Source organism: Pundamilia nyererei, unplaced genomic scaffold (assembly GCF_000239375.1).
Source record: "Pundamilia nyererei isolate P.nyererei 1_Seehausen unplaced genomic scaffold, PunNye1.0 scaffold00087, whole genome shotgun sequence".
NCBI lineage: Eukaryota > Metazoa > Chordata > Actinopteri > Cichliformes > Cichlidae > Pundamilia > Pundamilia nyererei.
Window position 1 is genome coordinate 597,166 of NW_005187488.1, and position 18,590 is coordinate 615,755.

General features: G+C 40.1%; 2 protein-coding genes across 3 annotated transcripts in view; one reads left to right on the forward strand and one right to left on the reverse strand.

The window, feature by feature from the left end:
* Positions 1-100: 100 nt before the first annotated feature.
* Positions 101-17,188, reverse strand: mettl4 (methyltransferase 4, N6-adenosine). Its single transcript, XM_005738822.1, has 8 exons — positions 16,809-17,188; positions 13,552-13,617; positions 11,954-12,314; positions 11,116-11,185; positions 10,142-10,316; positions 9,930-10,036; positions 7,848-7,939; positions 101-1,080 (listed from the first exon to the last, which is right to left on the reverse strand). The coding sequence occupies exons 1-8, from the start codon at positions 17,037-17,039 to the stop codon at positions 863-865; spliced, it is 1,320 nt and encodes a 439-aa protein (XP_005738879.1). The 5' UTR covers positions 17,040-17,188; the 3' UTR covers positions 101-862.
* Positions 17,189-17,214: 26 nt separating this feature from the next.
* The window catches only part of smchd1 (structural maintenance of chromosomes flexible hinge domain containing 1), a 38,393-nt gene continuing 37,017 nt past the window's right edge, over positions 17,215-18,590 (forward strand). For both annotated transcript variants that reach the window (XM_013912350.1, XM_013912351.1), the window contains exon 1: positions 17,215-17,588. In XM_013912350.1, the coding sequence (XP_013767804.1) occupies positions 17,424-17,588 (165 nt within the window). In that variant the 5' untranslated portion in view covers positions 17,215-17,423. The remainder of the gene's footprint in view (positions 17,589-18,590) is intronic.

Genomic DNA, 18,590 nt, shown 5'->3' on the forward strand with positions numbered 1-18,590 from the left:
AGTGTACCTCTGGTGCAAATTACTGACCTCTGTCATCATTTTAGGTGGGGGAACTTGCACAATCGGTGGCTGACTAAATACTTTTTTGCCCCACTGTATACGTAATCCTGCAGAAGACACGGTCTGGCTTCATTAGCTGTGATGTGCACGCTGCTGGAGTGGCCATAACTCATCCTGATCTGTCTCAAAGACAGCAGCGTTCATCCAAATGCAGACACCAACAAACTCATTAGAGAGTCAACAGGAAAAGGCAGGTTAGCTGGTTAGAAGTGTGACATGGGACGAGTTCATCTTTCATTGAAAAATGAGGAAGGATTCAGCGACAAATGATCCAATGATAGAACCGGTTGCCGTTGACAGGGCAAAAGGCAGAGTGAAGGAGACATCAGTGGCTTGTTCGTGTGAAAAACTTTAAAGGATAAGCAACCCAGCATGCATTCACTATGAAAGTGTTTCTTCTTTGAAATTCAGCTCAAAACAGCATAAAATAAGTAAAAATAGAAATACTTTGATCATCCTTATGACGCACAATGTGCCAAACATTACTAAAAAGGCAAATAAAAAAAACAAAAGTGTTGTTTATCTGATTGCAGCGTGGGAAGCTGGGTTCAAAACAGCTGCACTGAAAAGCACTTTCATCTCTCCAGCTGCCTCATCAGACTTGTGTTTCGCTACCTTAAAAATGCACACAGACCAAAAAAAAGAAATCAAAGGTCCCACATGCATGACGAGCACAGATCAAAAGAAACTGGTAGAGAAACATTTTGGCGCTGAATCACTGTTAAATACAAACTAAATTACTGATCTAACAGGTGTCAGAGGTCAGTCACAGGCTCACAGTGGAGGGACACCGGTCAGGAGGTCAGGTTTTCCCAGGTGAATCGAACCCTTGTGCTTGTTTTTCTTTGGCTGTGCAGTCATCCTCAGCTTCTGCTTTTTCATCTACAGGTGTCAAATTGAAATAGCTAACGTGCTGGAATTTGAGCACTTCATTGCCCCAGCTGGTCCATCCTGGTTGAAGACTTCTTGCAAACAGCTCCAAGCACTTGGCGTCGGCTCCAATGTATGGCTTCAGTACCTCTGTGAAGGGAAAGCAATGAAGGAGAGTTATTATTGCATATTATAAGGCTTTCGGTGTCTGCCCTGTTATTTACAGTCCTCACTGTGCAAACTGGAAAATACTCCTTTCATATTTCACCTGGAGATCTAACAAACCTGAAGTTTCACACCTATGATGTGAAACCTAAACTAAACAATCTCGCCTACCAGCCTACATATCTCTGCTATAGTATGTACAGCATCACAATTACATGTGGCCAAAATTACAAAAGACAACACACAACTTTAATGTCAGCTGAAATACGTCAAAACACACTCACATGGCAACTTCTACCACTTCCAAACAATAGGGTAGTGTTGTATTTGCTGAGAGGCTACAGCCTCCCGAACAGAGCTTTCTCAAAGGTGAACTCTGACCTATGAATGCGTAAAGCCAGTCTGAGATCGTAGTAGGAAATGCATGTTTGAAAGCATCCATTGTATGGGACTGAGGAGAAGTGAGGGGAAAGTGGAGATGTGGCGATACCGCTTTATCCCTCAACATGAAATACTGTGCATAAGTGTTGAGTCATCCCTCATTTCTTTAGATTTTTCTAGGAAAACGGGAAAAAAGTATATAAAGTAAAACAGTGTACAATTTGAACCAGTTTAAAAGTCTTGAACACAGCATGACCTCTGTCAGATAAACTTTCTTGTAATTTGTAGCTAGTCTTCAAGAATAATTCTCCAGGTTTCTTTGAAGGACATTCAAATCTCTTCTTTGGATCTTGGCTGCCTTTTGTTCCATTCAAAATCCAACATTACTTTTCTTTGTTCATAGTTCCATCCATTTTGACAAGATCAGCAACACCACTGTTTGAAACGCAGCTCTCTCCTGATCTCCTCCTTACAATGACTTAATCCAAATATTTCAAATGCGGATTCATCGCTGAAACCTGTTGCCACTGAATTTCATCCCAGCTCTTGCGTAATTATCTTTACAGGTTTTCTTATATACCTCTCTTACAACAAGCCAGTATAACCCATTGTTATCAGTGCTATTGATTATGTTAGCTGTTAATGTCTATTATAATCAGGAAATGTTGGATTATGTAAAACGACTTTAGTGGTTGTGTGAGAAGAACATGTAAATCTCATACTGACTAAACTCATTGATTTTAAAATGGTTGCTTTAAAGATGGAAACCAAGTCTGTGGCCACCACCTTTAAAAAATAGCAAGAAAAAGTCAGTCAATTCACATTAATTCACTTCACCTATCACCATGACCCTGCTAACTGCATTTTTTTTGGACTGTGGAGGAAACTGGAGTAAGTACCCAGACAGAAACCATGGAAACACAGGGGAAACATGCCAACGCCATGGAGAAAGGCCCCACCCAGATGTTAGACTCAAACCTCCTTGCTGTGAGGCAACAGTGCTAATTACTGCCCAGCATCGTAGATCATAGAAGTTGACGGTTTTGCACCTCAACCTTCACACCGTCAACTATGGTTACGAACTCTGAGTAGGGACCAAAAGAATGAAACAATCGGTACAAGAGGCAGAAATTAGCTTTCTCTGAAGAGTGGCTGGCCTCTCGCTTAAGAGATAGGGTGAGGAGTTCAGTCATTTGGGAGGAGCTCACAGAAGAGCTGCTACTCCTTCACATCAAAAGGAGCCAAATGAGATGATAAGGGCATCTGATTAGACACTTCCTAGGTGAGGTGTTTTCAGCATATTCTACTGGTAGAAGGCTCCGGGGTAGACCCAGGACCCGCTGAAGAATTATGTCTCTGGACTGGCTTGAGAAAGGCTCGGTGGCCACTCGGTGGATAAGCTGGAGGAGGTGGCCAGTAAGAGGGAGGTTTGGGTGCCTCCACTTAGAATGCTGCTGTTTCCATGACGCAACTCAAGATAAACAGTGATGGATGGATGGAGGACAATTTTTTCTAGCCACGTGAATATTTCCATCCATTTTCACTCTGGTGTGCTTTGTAATATATAAATAAAGTTGTGAAAATATGTACATAATCATTTTAATATTGACATTTCTTTTATACCCCAAACTGTTTTTTACCTCAACTAAATGAAACTGTGAGTAAAAGTAAGTCCAAACAATGCATCTCAAACAGCTGACTTATACCACCACCACTCTTTCTTATGAAGACTCTCGGTGTTGTTTTAAAGGGTAAATAGTTTAACCACTGAACAATGAGGTGTTCTTCCCAGTGAGCCCACTGGCTGGTATTAGACAGAACCTACTAGAGACATCTATAGGGCCTATAAGAGATGTTCAGCTGGGTAACAACTTCTAAATTGAGTGTATTTAATAGGATATTTCAAAAGAAGTTCATTTTTTCTAATGTTTTGCACTTAATTTACACGTATATGTCACTGTTACATTAATGTAAACTAGTGCTTTTCTGTGTGATTGAAAAATCAAAACTTTGCCTGTTTCCCTGTAATAGGCAGAGGACAGAGCTGGCAGTTTCCCAGCTCCTTCACGCCATAGCACTGATTTTTCTGTGTGGAGACTGCCAGTGACCTTGGCTCTATAAGGAATGATATTCCAGGAGAGGCACACCTGACAGATACGTATCACTTCCTCTGCCCCTTTGTTACTCTGTCTGCTCTTGTGCATTCTCAAACCACCCTGACACTTGCCTCAGCCAACACTCACGAAGTTAATGAGCTCAAAAGCCAGATCCCCAAACCGATCCTGCCGAATGTGCTGTCCCGCATTTTTTTCTTCCTATGCACGTCAGAGAGAGAGACAGTCACGGTGAGGAAAGGCCAAACATGCAGCTCTGCAAGTAATTCAGCTCCTATCGGTGACTCAGCTTTCAAAGTTGAATACAGAATAAAAGGTCTAATTATCCTACCTTTAAAATGGGACAGTGTATCAAACTTCTGCCAAGAATAACCCGAGGCAAAGGAAGGTGTTATTTCACTACTCTCCTGACACTTTCGCTGTTAGATATTCTTCCTTGCAGACTTCCCAAATCCTCATCAGGATTAACCAAGCAAAACCAAACTGATTCTTCTTCATTAGCTCCCTTACATTGTAACAACTAATGTCCTTGGTCTCCATTATGATTCCTCAATATGCTGTTCAGCCACACTGTTTATATTCTACTTATTTATGAATAAAATATCATCAACATAATCATGGAATTGACTACTATTAAGATATTAATTTCAGATATTAATTTGTGGCATCCCACTGGGTTTGGCTTTGGAACCATGTTGCTTTTTATTCATATATTGATACATAATTGCAAGAAAATACATAATAACATAAAAAAAAGTTACTAACAGATATTTTTTCCATTTGTTTTTACTACACCCAATTAAATAACTAGTGTCTTGACACAAAGTGCTATAAGTTAGACTATTTTTATGTCCGTTACCAACAAGAAGCTGTTCCCTATTGTTACATTGTTTCTAAAGAAGATAAGAATTGAATCCAAACCCTTCATTTCAAGCATGTTTTTAACAAGTTTCATTTATGTGTCATCTGTGTTGCAGACGATATAGCCAAGCATACACTGACCAGACACCTTGCTACTACAATGGAGCCCTTTTTACTTCAGCGCTGGCTGAATTCTTTGTGGCACAGATTCAACAAGAAGCTGAAAACATCCCTGAGATTTTGGTCCATATTGACATGACAACATCACACAGCAGCTGCACAATTTGTTGGCCTGATGTGAATCTCCTGTTCCACCTCATCCCAAAGTTGCTCTGTTGGATTGATATCTGAGAATGTGGAGGCCTTTTACTTACAGTGAACTCAGTGTCGTGTTCAATTTGAGATGATTTGAGCTTTGTGATATGGCACAATATCCTGCTGGAAGCAGCAATCAGGGGATGGGTAATCTCTAGTCATAAAGGGACGGACACGGTCAGCAAAAACACAGCAGTAGGCAGCAGTAGGCCCCTTAATACCAATGCACAGTTGCTATTAAGGGGCCTAAAATGTGCCAGGAAAATATTCCCCATACATTTACAGCACCACCATGACCTGTAATGTTCATACAAGGCAGGATGGATCCATGCCATCGTATTGTTTAAGCCAAATTCTGACCCTACCGTGTGAATGTTGCAGCAAAAGTCATAACTCATCAAACCAAGCAACGTTTTTCCAATCTTCTATTTTCTGATTTTGACGAGCCCGTGTGAACTGTAGCCTCAGTTTCCTGTTCTTAGATGACAGCAGTGACACTCCTCTGACCTCTGGTATCAACAAGGCATTTTCACCCAGAGAGCTGCCACTCATTGGATATGTTCTGTTTTTCGTACCATTCTCTTTAAAACCTAGAGATGGTTGTGTGGAAAAATCCCAGTAAATCAGCAGTTTCTGAAATACTCAGACCAACATCAATCCCACGATCAAAGTCACTTTAAATGATTTTTCTTCTCTATTCTGATGCTCAGTTTGAACTTCAGCAGGTCGTCTTGACCATGTCTACATGCATAAAATACATTGAGTTGTTACTATATGACCTGTTGATTTGATATTTGATATAGCTGAAAATGGCACATGCGCAGTAAGGTGATTCCACTAGTAATATTAGAGCCCAAAATTTAGTATGATCCATAAAGAGTAATACGTTAAACACAGTAGCTTTCGTATCTGTCACTCCCTGGTTGTGACAGTTGGTGACAAGCAGGTGAAGAGTCGTTTATTTCCCCTTAAGTAAAAAGCAAAAGAAGAGCAAATATTTGACTCCAAATTAAAGACCAGCGCTCCCCTGTATCTCCTGGTTGTAATCTCCTGATATTTAAGGTGCGTTTGCAAACATGTTTGCTTTACCAGCTGTATGAAGTTGCCATCTGCCATAACCAAATGAAAAAAAGCACATTTTATTAACATGTAAGCTCATCCATGTAAATATTCTGTACTGAAAAACAGAGACAGCAGCATGTTTACGTGATGTACTTCAGGTTCACAGCCTCGCAGAGCTAAAAAACTATGCAAAATGTCACACAGATCGCTCTCAGTGAGCCACACCCCAATTTAAAGCAATTTGATAACACAACTGGTAGTGTGCCTTTTCTTGAATATTAGGCACAGCTACTAAGGTGCCAATTAAAATCCCAAATTGGGAAGGGATTCTCATAAGTTTTGAAATTGCAGGGGGGCCTAATTAATAAAAAACACATGTCTTGTCTTTCAGAGAAGCTCGAACCATTTTTTTTTTGTAGTGTGACCATCTGGCAAAGACGTTTTGTACCCATAGCGGAGCAATGGTGTCCCTTATCTCTCCATAGCAACCAAGTATGTCAGTGATATGAGCCCCATCTGAGTCGGGGAACAGAAGTGGGTCAGACTTTCTCAACACGCTATCAAGGCTGCTCACATGCTGACATGCTACATGAAAGAAAAAGTACAGCAGAATTACCGGGGTGACATTTTGAACTGAGAAAAAAAAGAGGAAGCTCAGGTTGGTTAATACCAAAGGTGTTGAGATTTCTAGCAGTTGCATAATCTATTGTAGGTGTGAAGAAAAGGAAAAACTCATCCCTTAAGCCTCTAGGTGTTAACGTATCATCTCAAATGGCTAAATGAAAAGAAATTATCTGCTTTGGTTGGCATCTCCGCAAGAGTTGGCAAAACCTTTCCCAAGATTTCACTACACATTGCACCGTCACATCTGAGACACACCCACATCCAACGGCGCTTTCACACCTCGTGTAGAATAACAGAGCGTGCATAGTAGCTAGAGTTGTAACACAGCGTAGATGCTGCTCATTCTGGTCATTTAGTAGTACTACTTTGTATGCAATGCAGTAGAAAAAAATGCAACACATTTTCTATATGCGGTCAACATTTTTTAAAGTATAACTAGATCTATGATTGGTGTTTTTCCAAGTTCATATATTCCAAGTTATAAAATCCTCCACAGCAGCAAATAACAAACAAACCAATTCTGATTAAACCTGCTGAGAGGCTTTGCCACAAACACAGAATCACACATGTAGACAGAACACAAATTGTATCCTAATCTGCTTAATCTCTATGGCATCACAGATTCGCAAAAGCAATGATTTAAATCTTTATTTTCACAATACTGAACTAGTGCCATGAGACAGAGGCGTTTCTGTGCTGCTGAGAGGGCGCCAGCAAACACTGGCCGTGTTTTGCTCTCCATACTGCACAATAATAAATCGCGTTCCCCTGAGAGGGAGTGAGATGACGTCAAGCCTCTCTTTTTCATAGTCTCTGCATATTCATTGTCAAGGTCTTACATTGATTCTAAGAAGCAGAGTGGATGCTGGAATCAAGGTTTAACCCAATCAGTGAAAACAGGACAAAACTGAAATGTGAGCAGTAGAAGTGCCCGCTCTGACGAGCCAGTCCTGTCAGAGGTTGATGATTTAATGAATTTAAGTGTAGTTATGAGCTGAAGCAGTATTTTCTCCTCCAATCTGCAGACATTTTGAAAAGACCAAAGTTTTTTCGCAGTGGATAACAAATTCACTCATAAAATTGTGTGGCTGTAAAAGTAAAGTGATGAATCTGTAGTTAATTCTCGTCCTTTACAAAAAAAACACATTGTGGGTGTTTTAAATTCAAGAGCTGCAATTACTGCTATTAACATCAGGATGTTCTATTTCATACATGAACTGAAGAATATACTGAAGAATATACTGACGAAGCGACGTACACACACACACACACACACACTTGTGATAGCAGAATTCAGAGCTTATCACTCTTAAGTTGTGTGTCAAGGTAACGATCATTGATGTGACACTATTGCCCTCTGGTGGCAAAGACACTACACTGTACTTGAATATTCACCTGACAGCGAAGGCTTCTGAGAGTGCAGAGCTGATGGGACACTGACAATCAAACGCTGATCCTCCACAGGCACCTCTGATGTCTCTGAGGGGCTGAAAGAGGGTACACAAGTCTGTCAGCATAAATATGATTTGGAAAGCTGAAGAAAAAAAGGAGGCCATCTATGCGAACAACCGTCACTAATATTGAAATCTCCCAATTCTTTGAATCTTTGGGCTGAAGGAAGGGCAATACTCGGTGTATTTATGTCAATCAACAATCATTTATTTCCATACAATTCAACACTTAAGAGCATAAGGACCATCATGATGGGGAGACATGCCTGAAGAGGGTCACAGCAAGTCTCAAAATGGTGACGGGTTGCTCAGCTTTTTATAGTCTCTAGTGGCCCCCACCTAGTCGTAAAAGCCTAAATATTCACATTCTTTCTCTGTTACGGCGCCTAAGTTATGACCTCGGCTCCCTGTCTTTCTGCTCTTCTGAAAGGTGGGGGTATGGAATGTGGTCTGTCTCTTCTATTATCAAGGTCCTCTGCACACAACATTCTCTTCATGATTCAGCAGTATGAAATGTCAAGAAACAGTGTAACACATTCAACAGTGTCGAGTAATACAGGTCAATCCAATAGATCTAATGATTTTCACACTCTTTTAAGTCAGAAGTATAATGCAAACTAAGACTACATACTGATCACACACTCTATGTTAAAGGGTATAATATGATCTACAGCAGTATCATACTTCAACTACTTTGATTACATATATAAGGTAACACATGATAACAGAATAATATCACAATTCCCCCTTTGATCTCTTTTCTTCAAAGAGATCACTTACAACATGCACTCCAGCATTGCAAGGTCCAGTTCTTCTTGGTCCTGAGGCCCTCTGTCCCCCTTTAACGGGTGGACCATATGTGGGATGACCTCTGTGTTCACGCAGTTCAGATGCAAGCAAAGTTAGATTTACAACCATAACAGCAGTTACAGATGACACTCCCATCACTCCCCCATTCTCCCCCACTTTATTTTGGTGCTCCAGTTTTCCACCCCCTTTTTAATGCCCCCTTATACCTTTCAAATGCACTTAGACTAGAACCTCTGTCTAAGGAGCTTTTAACCTTAATTTTATTGCTGCAGCTACCAGTGTCTTCCAGTCGGGTGATTCTCAGCTTCTTTCTTCGACCTCCGGGGTTAGACCACCCTTTAGTCATTGCACAGAGGTGGTGGCTTACGACACCAGCTATCATCTCCTCCCGGGCATTTCAACCCCCACTCACACCTTGCCTCAGGTGACCTAGATAGTTCACCTGATCGTGGTGTGGGACAATGTCTTACAGAGGTTTCACACCTTTTAAATTCCAGAGCTGCTGTTGCCTTGAATAATATCAAGATGTTACATTTGATACATGCAAACCTCAAGAAGTGATATACTTAGACATTGCTTTAACACCTGTGATAGCTTACCATATAACTTCAGGGATAAATCCTCCTGCTATCAGCCACCTACAGTGCAGCATGATGGTGGAGAGGAACAATGTCTTACAGAGGTTTCACACCTTAGTCTCGATGGCGGTAATGACCACGCCTTTTTTCACACTTTGGTTCATGCGACACCTTTAGTGTGTCAGCGACCCTCAGAACCACGTCCAAGGGGACAAACTCCACTAAGGGTCAAATACCTTGGACTCTCCATCAGTTTGGAGCTGAAAAAAACTCTTGGATGAGAAGGAAAATGTGTTCAAGGGTCTAAAAAAGTAATTCTGCTCTCCTTCAAACACTCAACACTACCATGACCTGGATGACTGAGAAACTATGATTTATATATCCAGTCCTGCAAAAGTCTTGAGTCAGTCCTCATTTCTCCATATTATGGTCTGATGAAATGAAGAAGAAGTTGCCTGAGGAGCTATTCCTGAGGACTAGAACTGACAAGAAAGCTCATCTAAGAGCTTATCTTTTCAAGCTCGTTAGAATTGTACAAACTCAGTTTTTGCCTCATACACTCTATTTTGCTTTATGTTTTCACACATCTTTGCACGGTACAATATGGAATTTAAAGATGAAACTCAAACATTTCACACCTCTCTGAGATATCAGCAGAGCAACGATATCGGCCCAGGACCAAGACTTCATACGGTTTCTTGTGTGGGGAGTCTAGCGGAAACACAAATTGCCCAAATGTGGTGACCTGAGGAGAAATAGCATCGTCTTAAAAACACTTGGATTGACATTAGCAGGTAATGCTTCCAGTTCTTAAACAATTAATCGGTTGAAAGTTCTGTATTATCTGTACCTTGACCCAGAACCATTCAGCCACAACTTCTACGCCCCAATGTGGATACAGCTCATCACGGACAAAACGCAGGTGGCTTGGCCGATTAGTCACCCAGGTCACCACTAAACAGTTTGGAGATGCCAGCAGGGGAATAGGGAGCCGCTTTAGCTGGGATGAGGGCAACGAGCCGTATCTTCAGTGAGAAAATTGATATAGTCAGTGTAAATTTCTCAACTGTGGGATAATAAAGGTTTATTCTATTCTATTCTAAATACAATGCCCATTACTTTTCTTTATTTTCTAGCCATTTTCGCTTCTTCAACCAGTTTTTGTCTGGTGCCACCATCAGGCTGAAATCTGAAGATTCAGAGTGATTAACCTTTACAAGTTTAATGAGTTATGTGAACTTTTCAGGTCATGTTTTTTGCAAATTTAGTGAGAAAGCTTCACATTTGCTGTATGCACAAACAGTTTTGGTTCACAGATGATACATTTTTCTGACTCTAGTGATTGAATGACTTCTTCTATATAATCACTGTGAGTAATTTTGATAGAAATGTATAAAAAGGATTAGCTGGATTGTCAGGACATTTGTTATGCATTAGGCATCTCATGTTGCCGTGATTATTAATTCTTATAATGCTGATATTTCCTTACGTTATGGCTTTAGGCAGCTTTTTTCTTATAGGACACTGAATGCTTTGAGCTCTTGAGGCCTCAAAATCCTTTACATAAAACAGACTGGGATGAAAATATCTCTTTGATTAATATCCATGGTAACACCATAATATTTTACAATACGGGGACATGTGCAAACATAACTATAAACCACTGGACTTTATCAGTTTCTTTTCTTAGAAGCTCTCCTATTTGTACTTCCTATTCACCCTGCTTTATATGCTCTTGTAACATGTAAATTTCATACCCAGAAATCTATAAAGTTTTATCCTCTTTTGCTTCACTCCTCCAAAAATACTTGAATACTGAATTACCTGCGACTTCTTTTCACAGACTTGTTTTCCCATGGTGGATCCATAACGATTAGGTCGAACCTTGTTCCGTCTGTGTGAGAAACAAGCAAAGAATGTCAGGCTGTGAAACAACAAACAAGATCTCTCTTGAGACGATGAGAAATTACACTGAGCCATACCACAGTTATTTACAACACTTAAGTTCAGGAAAGAGTCCCCGTGTTTTTGCCTCACACAAAGATAAACTTTTGCCTTTCAAATAATGGTATCACAAGCACACAGAATTGTAAGGCTTTAAAAAAAACTTTTTAATAACCTTTGTTTCAGTTAACATTTCTTTCTACCTCAAAGCACACTGTGTTCTGTTGATCTTATGTGCTGCACAATAATGTTTAACATTTAGTATTTACTGTCATATTCCCATATATCATTGTGATGTTGTTTATTCTATTACTCTTGTTCTCTTCTGCTTGCTCTATCAGGTGATCCAGGTGATTGATATATGCATTTTTTTTTCTCTGCCCGTTCTGTTGGTTTTTGTCTTTTGCCCTTCTCCCCCGTCCCTCTTCTCAGCTGTTTCTCTTTCCCTCTTTCTTTCTCCCCTTCTTTCCCCCAGTCAAGTCTGTCCCGTATTCAGTAAGTGAAAATAAAATAAACAATAAAAGGTGAATCAAATGGACCATTACGGCAAGGCTGGGATGGTCAGTTTGGTAAAGTAAATCCGTTGGGTATCTTTCTTTGCCTTTAGACAACAATTCTGATGGCAAAAGAGCCAAACGGGACAGGCCAAAAAAAAAACAAAAAAAAAACAAAACATTTCTTTCTAGTTCACATGCACTGCTCCCAGTGTTTTACTCACAGTGGACTAATGGTTGTATCCTCGTGAAATCAGACAGCAGGAAAGCCGTGTGGGGGGGTATTACATACTCCTCTCCCATCACCGTAACCACGGTAGCCCAGTCCGCCTTGTTCTCTGTCACCTGAGAGAACAAGTCGACGTGAGACGTACAGCCATCCTCGCCAACAAGTAACTGAGCGCCCCGTTCCTGCTCCTCATCCTCCACCAGAGGGAGATCTTTAGCCATTTCACAAAGAGCAGCGAGGTTGCACTCCTGTGAAGGAAGAGGCTCTTTGTCCACGTTTGTCTGTCCATTCAGATAGCCGAGCGGTTGTGCAGAATCCACCAAGTACTTGGTTCCCTCCAGAATAACAGACTTTATCTGCGTCATGGCACATAACAGAGATTATTTAGTCTGAATACTAAACCAGCTTCTTACCTCTAATATTTTAAACTTGGATGAATGCACAATAACTTGAAACAAAGCTCCACTGATTGAAAGTGTTGGAGATAAAAGTCAATGCAGCAGTTGTAGAGATGTTGTCTTTTAATTATTTTATAATTCCTCAAAAATGGACATCTTACAAAAGTGCATACTTCTTAATCTTTCAATTTAGTTGTTCTCAGTCCCATCACCACAGATGGATCAAATGAAGCACCTTTAGTCTGCCTTTAAAAACATTTGTAAAAGGAGGGGTCGTCCTAAAGAGCTCCCTGAATTTGAGCGTGCTGATGTAATTGGATGTAACTGTTGCAATAGGTCAGCTTGTGAAATGTCTTTCCTCCTAGATATTCCACAATCGATTATAAGTGGAAGCAAAGTGGAAGCTTTTAGCAATCACAGCAACTCAGCCGCAGAGTGGAAGACCACATAAAGTTACATAGTGAGGTTGCGTAGTGCTGAGGATCATAGTGCATAAAAGTTGCCAACACTCTGCGGACTGAATAACTGCAAGTTCCAAACCAACTCTGGCATTAACATCAGCATGAAATATGTGGACAAAGAGCTTCAACACTTTGTCCATGTAGTGCTCTTCAGCCCATATCTGTGCACTGGCGTATTGAAATTCTCTAACAATATGACTTTTAACTAAAATGACTTATTTTAAAATGAAAACTATAATACAAGTATAAATAACGTTTACTTTATCACAAAGTGACATTGTGATGTCATGTTTTGAGTTATAAATCATAACACATTACAATAAAAAGGTCTGTTTCATTGTTATGTTTGTTATGGATGGTGTATTATTGTGTAGATAAAAAACAAATAACACTAAGCCATATATAAATCAGATATTTAAAAGAAGCATTAATGAATAAATTAACAACAATCATACTGCTAATAATCGACTTATATGAATAAAAGTGTGATCTATTACATTGGCTCAAACAGGACGATTCTGTGGATAACTGTATCTGTCAGTTTGACACGTAAGTTTACACTTTGACCACTTTTTCCATAGACTTCTTGTGACTCTGATTATCCCCATTCATTTTTTCTCTTTGTGATGCTTTAACTTCAGTGGGGCAATACAGTCCCTGCAAGAACAAATCTATTGACAGATGACAGATTATATCTTATTTGTAGTTCAAGCTCAGAATAAGTATCAGCCTACCTTCTCGTGAAAGACCAGTGAATCAATTTCCCCTTGGTTGAGTTCATGGTGTTTTCGTTTCCTTTTCTGTAAGTCAAATTGATGAAGTGATAAAGAGTAAGCACAACAAAGAGAAAAATGATCATGGTATTGTTCTTTACAGCTCCAACCAAGCAAGCAGTAGCACCACTGTAATCCACTGTGTCAAACTCTAAAGTAAATTCTACTGATCTGGCATTAAACTGAGCTGACAGAGTTAAGTTTTACATGTCTGTCATTTTAATATTTAAACAAATATCAGTAGTGCTGAAATAAGCAGAATAACTTTGTGCAAGTCTGTTTGCAGATTTTATGTGAGTTAAAATATATCCAATCAGTCTGGATTCTTCATTATTGTAAGTCACCATAAAAGTAGCAGGTATAAAATGCTACTTTTTAAATGTATTTTTCTGCTTCAGTGTCAGGATCCTTGGTTTACTTGCTTGCTCACTGTTGCATGTTACTGGACTGCTTGATAAGAACAAGGTGAAAATGCATTAATGTATTAGCAACTCCTGAGCTTTAAGTTCACTATGGTTAAGAGAGTTCCTTATTAACTTTTACAACACATCAGTATTTTATGTCCCACATAACAGAAAACACGATCACGACAATAGAAACCAACCTTTTGGCACAACCAGGTAGGTTTGTTGGGTGTGAACAGGAATGTCCTCAGAGCCTGACATAATGACCACTGACAAAACTGATGTCAGTACTAGTACATGACATAAAACTAGTACTTATGTCATGTGACACATGCCACACTCAACCTCCTTCTTAAAGTGAAGAGTGAAAAAGCTTTCAATAGGAGCTGGCTGTTGAATGGAGGATATATAATATAAGATAGAATGAAATAAGAAATGATCAAGAAACCTTATATGTCTCTCACAAAGATGCCAGATGCCACTGAATGTGGGCTGAGTGGGAAATCTACCCTGTTAAAGAGGAAACTGTGGAAGAGAACCAGTGAGATGTTATCTGCAGAGCTATCCTGCAAAAAAAATAGTAATCCCTGCAGCAGATGATCCTGCCAGGTGAATGTCAACATGCTACAGGTGCTGTAGGCGAACTGTTTGACAGCTGAGTATCTTTTTGGTCTTAAAAGTGCTTATTGTCAAGTGCTTTTTGGTATTGCAGGTATGGCTTGTGCTTATGTGTTGAATTACATTGCATCGGGCTTCTTGGAGCCCCTGGTAGAGGTGACTGTCATGCTGTTACAGACTATTTGTACAACCTGTATAACCATAGTAAGAGCTTTGTTTGCATTGCCAGTAGCAATTCAGATATGAGTCAGTAATTCTATTCATAACTTTTATGGACAGAATTTCCATCAGTTTGGTGACCTCAGGAACACCTTTCTACTTTCTTTAGATTTGTTCCCTCCTTCTTCAACACGCAATGATGTTCGTGTAGGCTGAAAAGTCCTCTCTGCAGGCTCTCAATAGGCAAATAGCTATACAAACAGACACAACTGAGGTAGCATCAAGTGAGCATTAAATGAAAAAAAGGGGAATTCAATTTCTGGGTTAGGGAGGAATTGCTGCCCCAAGTGAAGGAGTTTAAGTATCTTGGGGAGCAGAAGATAGACAAGACATCACGAACTACAGGAGACCATACCTGCAACTGAGACAAAGACCTGGATGACAAGCTTTGTACTGCAGATTTGAGGGATACATTCATACCCCGCACCCTAAAATACCCCCATCACGACTCTACTATGCCCACCTGAAGATGTGAGCCAGGTCTTCAAAAGACAGAAAACCTGGAAAGCAGCAGACACAGAAAGTTTGCATGTGGTTGTTCTAGTTTTGGAGATTCTGTAGCTTGCATCAGGCCCTCCTGTGGGTGCACCTCCTTTAAGATCCGATGAAGATTGTAGTGAAAATGTCTTGATGCATTCTCAATCATCCAGGTAAGTAAATCTCCAAAAGTTGATTCTGTTCATCTGGATGTAGCATTTTCAGTGGGAGAAACATTTCGTCACTCATCCAAGTGACTTCTTCAGTCTCAGCTGACTGCAGGTTTCCCCAATCGTATAAACAGTACATTTGCATAATGACTGAAACCAGCCCACCGAAGGAACAATGGCCTGGAAGGTGAGTTCCTTAATCTTAATTATGCAAATTCTGATGACCATTGATCAACAACCACTGATCAGTCAGCAGAGACTGAAGAAGTCACCTGGATGAGTGATGAAACATTTCTCCCACTAAAAACGCTACGTTCAGATGAACAGAATCAACTTTTGGAAATTGGAGTGAAAATAAGAGCCAGCTGATCACCACAGGTTTAAGGGGGACTTAGGGGATTATGTCTCCCCTGCTAATATGCTAATATCACATTACTGTGTTTCATTAGCCTATCAAACCACAGTAGAATACATTGTTATATTTTATCTCCATGTGGTCTGTCTTGAAGCTATGTGACAGAGTGCAATTGGACTCCATAAGTATTAAAAACCAGGCGTGTCCCAACAGATGGCAAAAACAAGACATCTGAATGTGTCTGAAAAGGTGGTCTTAAAAGCCGTTAGAAAAGCAAAACAAGTAGTGGGCCCTGAAAATGGCAAAAACAAGAATATGTGTCCTGTCTATATGTGTGTGTGCGTTAATTGACTTCTTCAAAACTTCTAAATCGTACAATGGGGCCCATTCATTCCCTTTTCTATGTGCTGTGGTGGAAGTGCAGATATAGTAGTCAGAAGATGACATAATGCAGTCGGGGTTACGCATGGGTAACTAAACTTTCACATCCATCAGTCTTGGTTGTTGTTGGTTTTGGCACAAAGTGGGACTCTTACTACCGCAAAAACCAGAAGTCCCTGACAATTATAACAAGTAAATATTATTTATTACTTATTTAGTAATATATATAACAGTAAAGTGTAAAGTAAAGTAAAGTGTAAAGTGTCACTAACCTTTTAGTAAAACAACAACCACAACAACAATAAATAAATAAATAACATTAAAATTTAAATATTTATGCTTTCCCTCATGCCTTATGCACTATATCAACAGATATTTCATGTTTCATTAAAAGGTGTATACTCCTCGTCGTTATAAAGGCAATTCTATCTTTTTACGTCATAAAAATGTGCAAAACTGCCTTCTAGAAATATATATGAACGATTTATTCCCCCAAACACATACATATTCTAGAAATTTTGATTTGATTCATGTGGGAATATGAAAAAAACTTGCACTTTCATGCATCACTTGAGAAAATGCAGCAGCATTTACCTTTGAGGGTTTGCATGTTTTTTTCAGGACCTCCGTGTTCCCTGCATCCACATCTGCTCTGTTATTCTCGTTATAGTAGCTCTTAAAAACCTGGAAGCACTGCCTTTTGAAACTACACTTCAGAGCTGACTTCTGATTCTCTCTCCATCGTATGCACGGCGAATATCCCCGATCGATAAGCGAGCATGAATCCAAAACCCAGCCGAGGCTTCCGTGGAGCACCACGGACATAATTAAAGGGGGTGTTGTTTGAAACCAGACGGGATTTAAGCTCGTGCTTGAGAGCAACCGGACACGTAAGCGCAAACGAGCCTATTTCTTTGAAAATAAAACCGAAACTTGCGCGGCAAAACTCAGTCGTTAACCAACGTAGATCATCGCGGAAGTAGATGACGCAAGTTTTCTGTCCCATATGACGATCCGTAGAAACACCAGCGCTTTACGGATGAAATCGCTACACGAAGGGCAGAGCAGAGGAGTGAGAGGAACGAGTCCCGCGGAAACTACACATACTTTTAATACCAGACCAGACAACGCGGATGTGAGTCTCTCACTCCAGTCTGGACGAGGACGACCGTTCATTTCTGAGTAACGTGAAAAGGCGAAGCGGCGACGATGCTGACTTCTGCCTCCCAGCGTCGGTCTGCAGCAGCTTCCTTGCAGCAGGGAGAGAAGAAAATCCATGTTTACGACCTCCGCTTAGAAACGGAGGCGAAAACCTGCAAGCTGTTTGAAATTGCTGGTTGGGACTTCAACGACTTTCTCCAAGCTCTGCACAAGGTAATGTTGCTACTTTGATTTGAGGTCAAGCTATAAGGGCGAGGTCAGAAAGTTCTTAAATACATTTTCATGGCACTTAGAGCCCAAATGATTGGTTGGCCTACTGCCAGTGTATCAGCCAGCACCATCTTATCATAGGTGTATGCATATGAAGGAATTAATGTCGGTAAAAAGATGGATTTGGAAACATTGTCACCGGTTTGTCCATCATAAAGACGAGACCGTTATAATTTAGCTGTAAAAAGATCCTCTCCTGTGGAATTCATTGCTGAAACAAAGCGTGTAAACACATACAACATACCTGTAGAGCGTGTAAACAGCCACAAAATGACCCGATTTATGATGCTTTAGAACTGGAGTGCAAGTGTCCTGCAAGGTAGTTCTGTTATTCTGTCCGCAGAATTAAGACTGCAGGCTAGAATAATAGAAACACTTCTCTGTGTAATGTTGTGCAGAAGCAGAACTGTTCTTTGTAGATGATAATAGTGTCAGATTTTAGGAGGTAGCCAAAGAACATCTGTTATTGGTGCAGTGGTTCATATTCTGTATGTAGAAAACCGAAATAGAAACTGATTTTGGTACCTGCCACAGGGGGTTTGGCCTTCCTCCAAAGGGACATGAGGACTCTGATTTTCAAAGACTTTTAACTAGATCCCCACTGATATTTCACACTGATACCAATACTGGTGATCTAAAAATCCGATATTCCAGTGTGTCAGTGTGTATTCTGCTGTTTTGTTTTGTTTTCCAAATAAACGAAAGGGAAGCTAAAGTGCCCTCTGGTGGAAAGCAAATTACGCAATGTAAACATGTTTGAACATGATTGAAGGGTGCTTCTTTACTTTTTAATTTTCATTATCAGCTGTCAATTTTAAACCAGGAAAAACTATGAAAATTATATACAGTAAGTAAGAGTTATGTTCATAGGAGCCCTTTGTTTCAGTAACAAACACATCTGCAACATGTTTGCAAACTTATTTGGATGTTAGTATTACTGGCAGA

Coding starts and splice junctions, on each gene's coding strand:
- mettl4 (XM_005738822.1), bottom strand. CDS start 17,039: ATGTCCGTGGTGCTCCACGGAAGCCTCGGCTGGGTTTTGGATTCATGC. Junction 12,315..13,551: donor CACTGGTCTTTCACGAGAAG/GTAGGCTGATAC, acceptor GCCATGACGCAG/ATAAAGTCTGTTATTCTGGA. Junction 1,081..7,847: donor TCAGAAGCCTTCGCTGTCAG/GTGAATATTCAA, acceptor TTCCCTTCACAG/AGGTACTGAAGCCATACATT.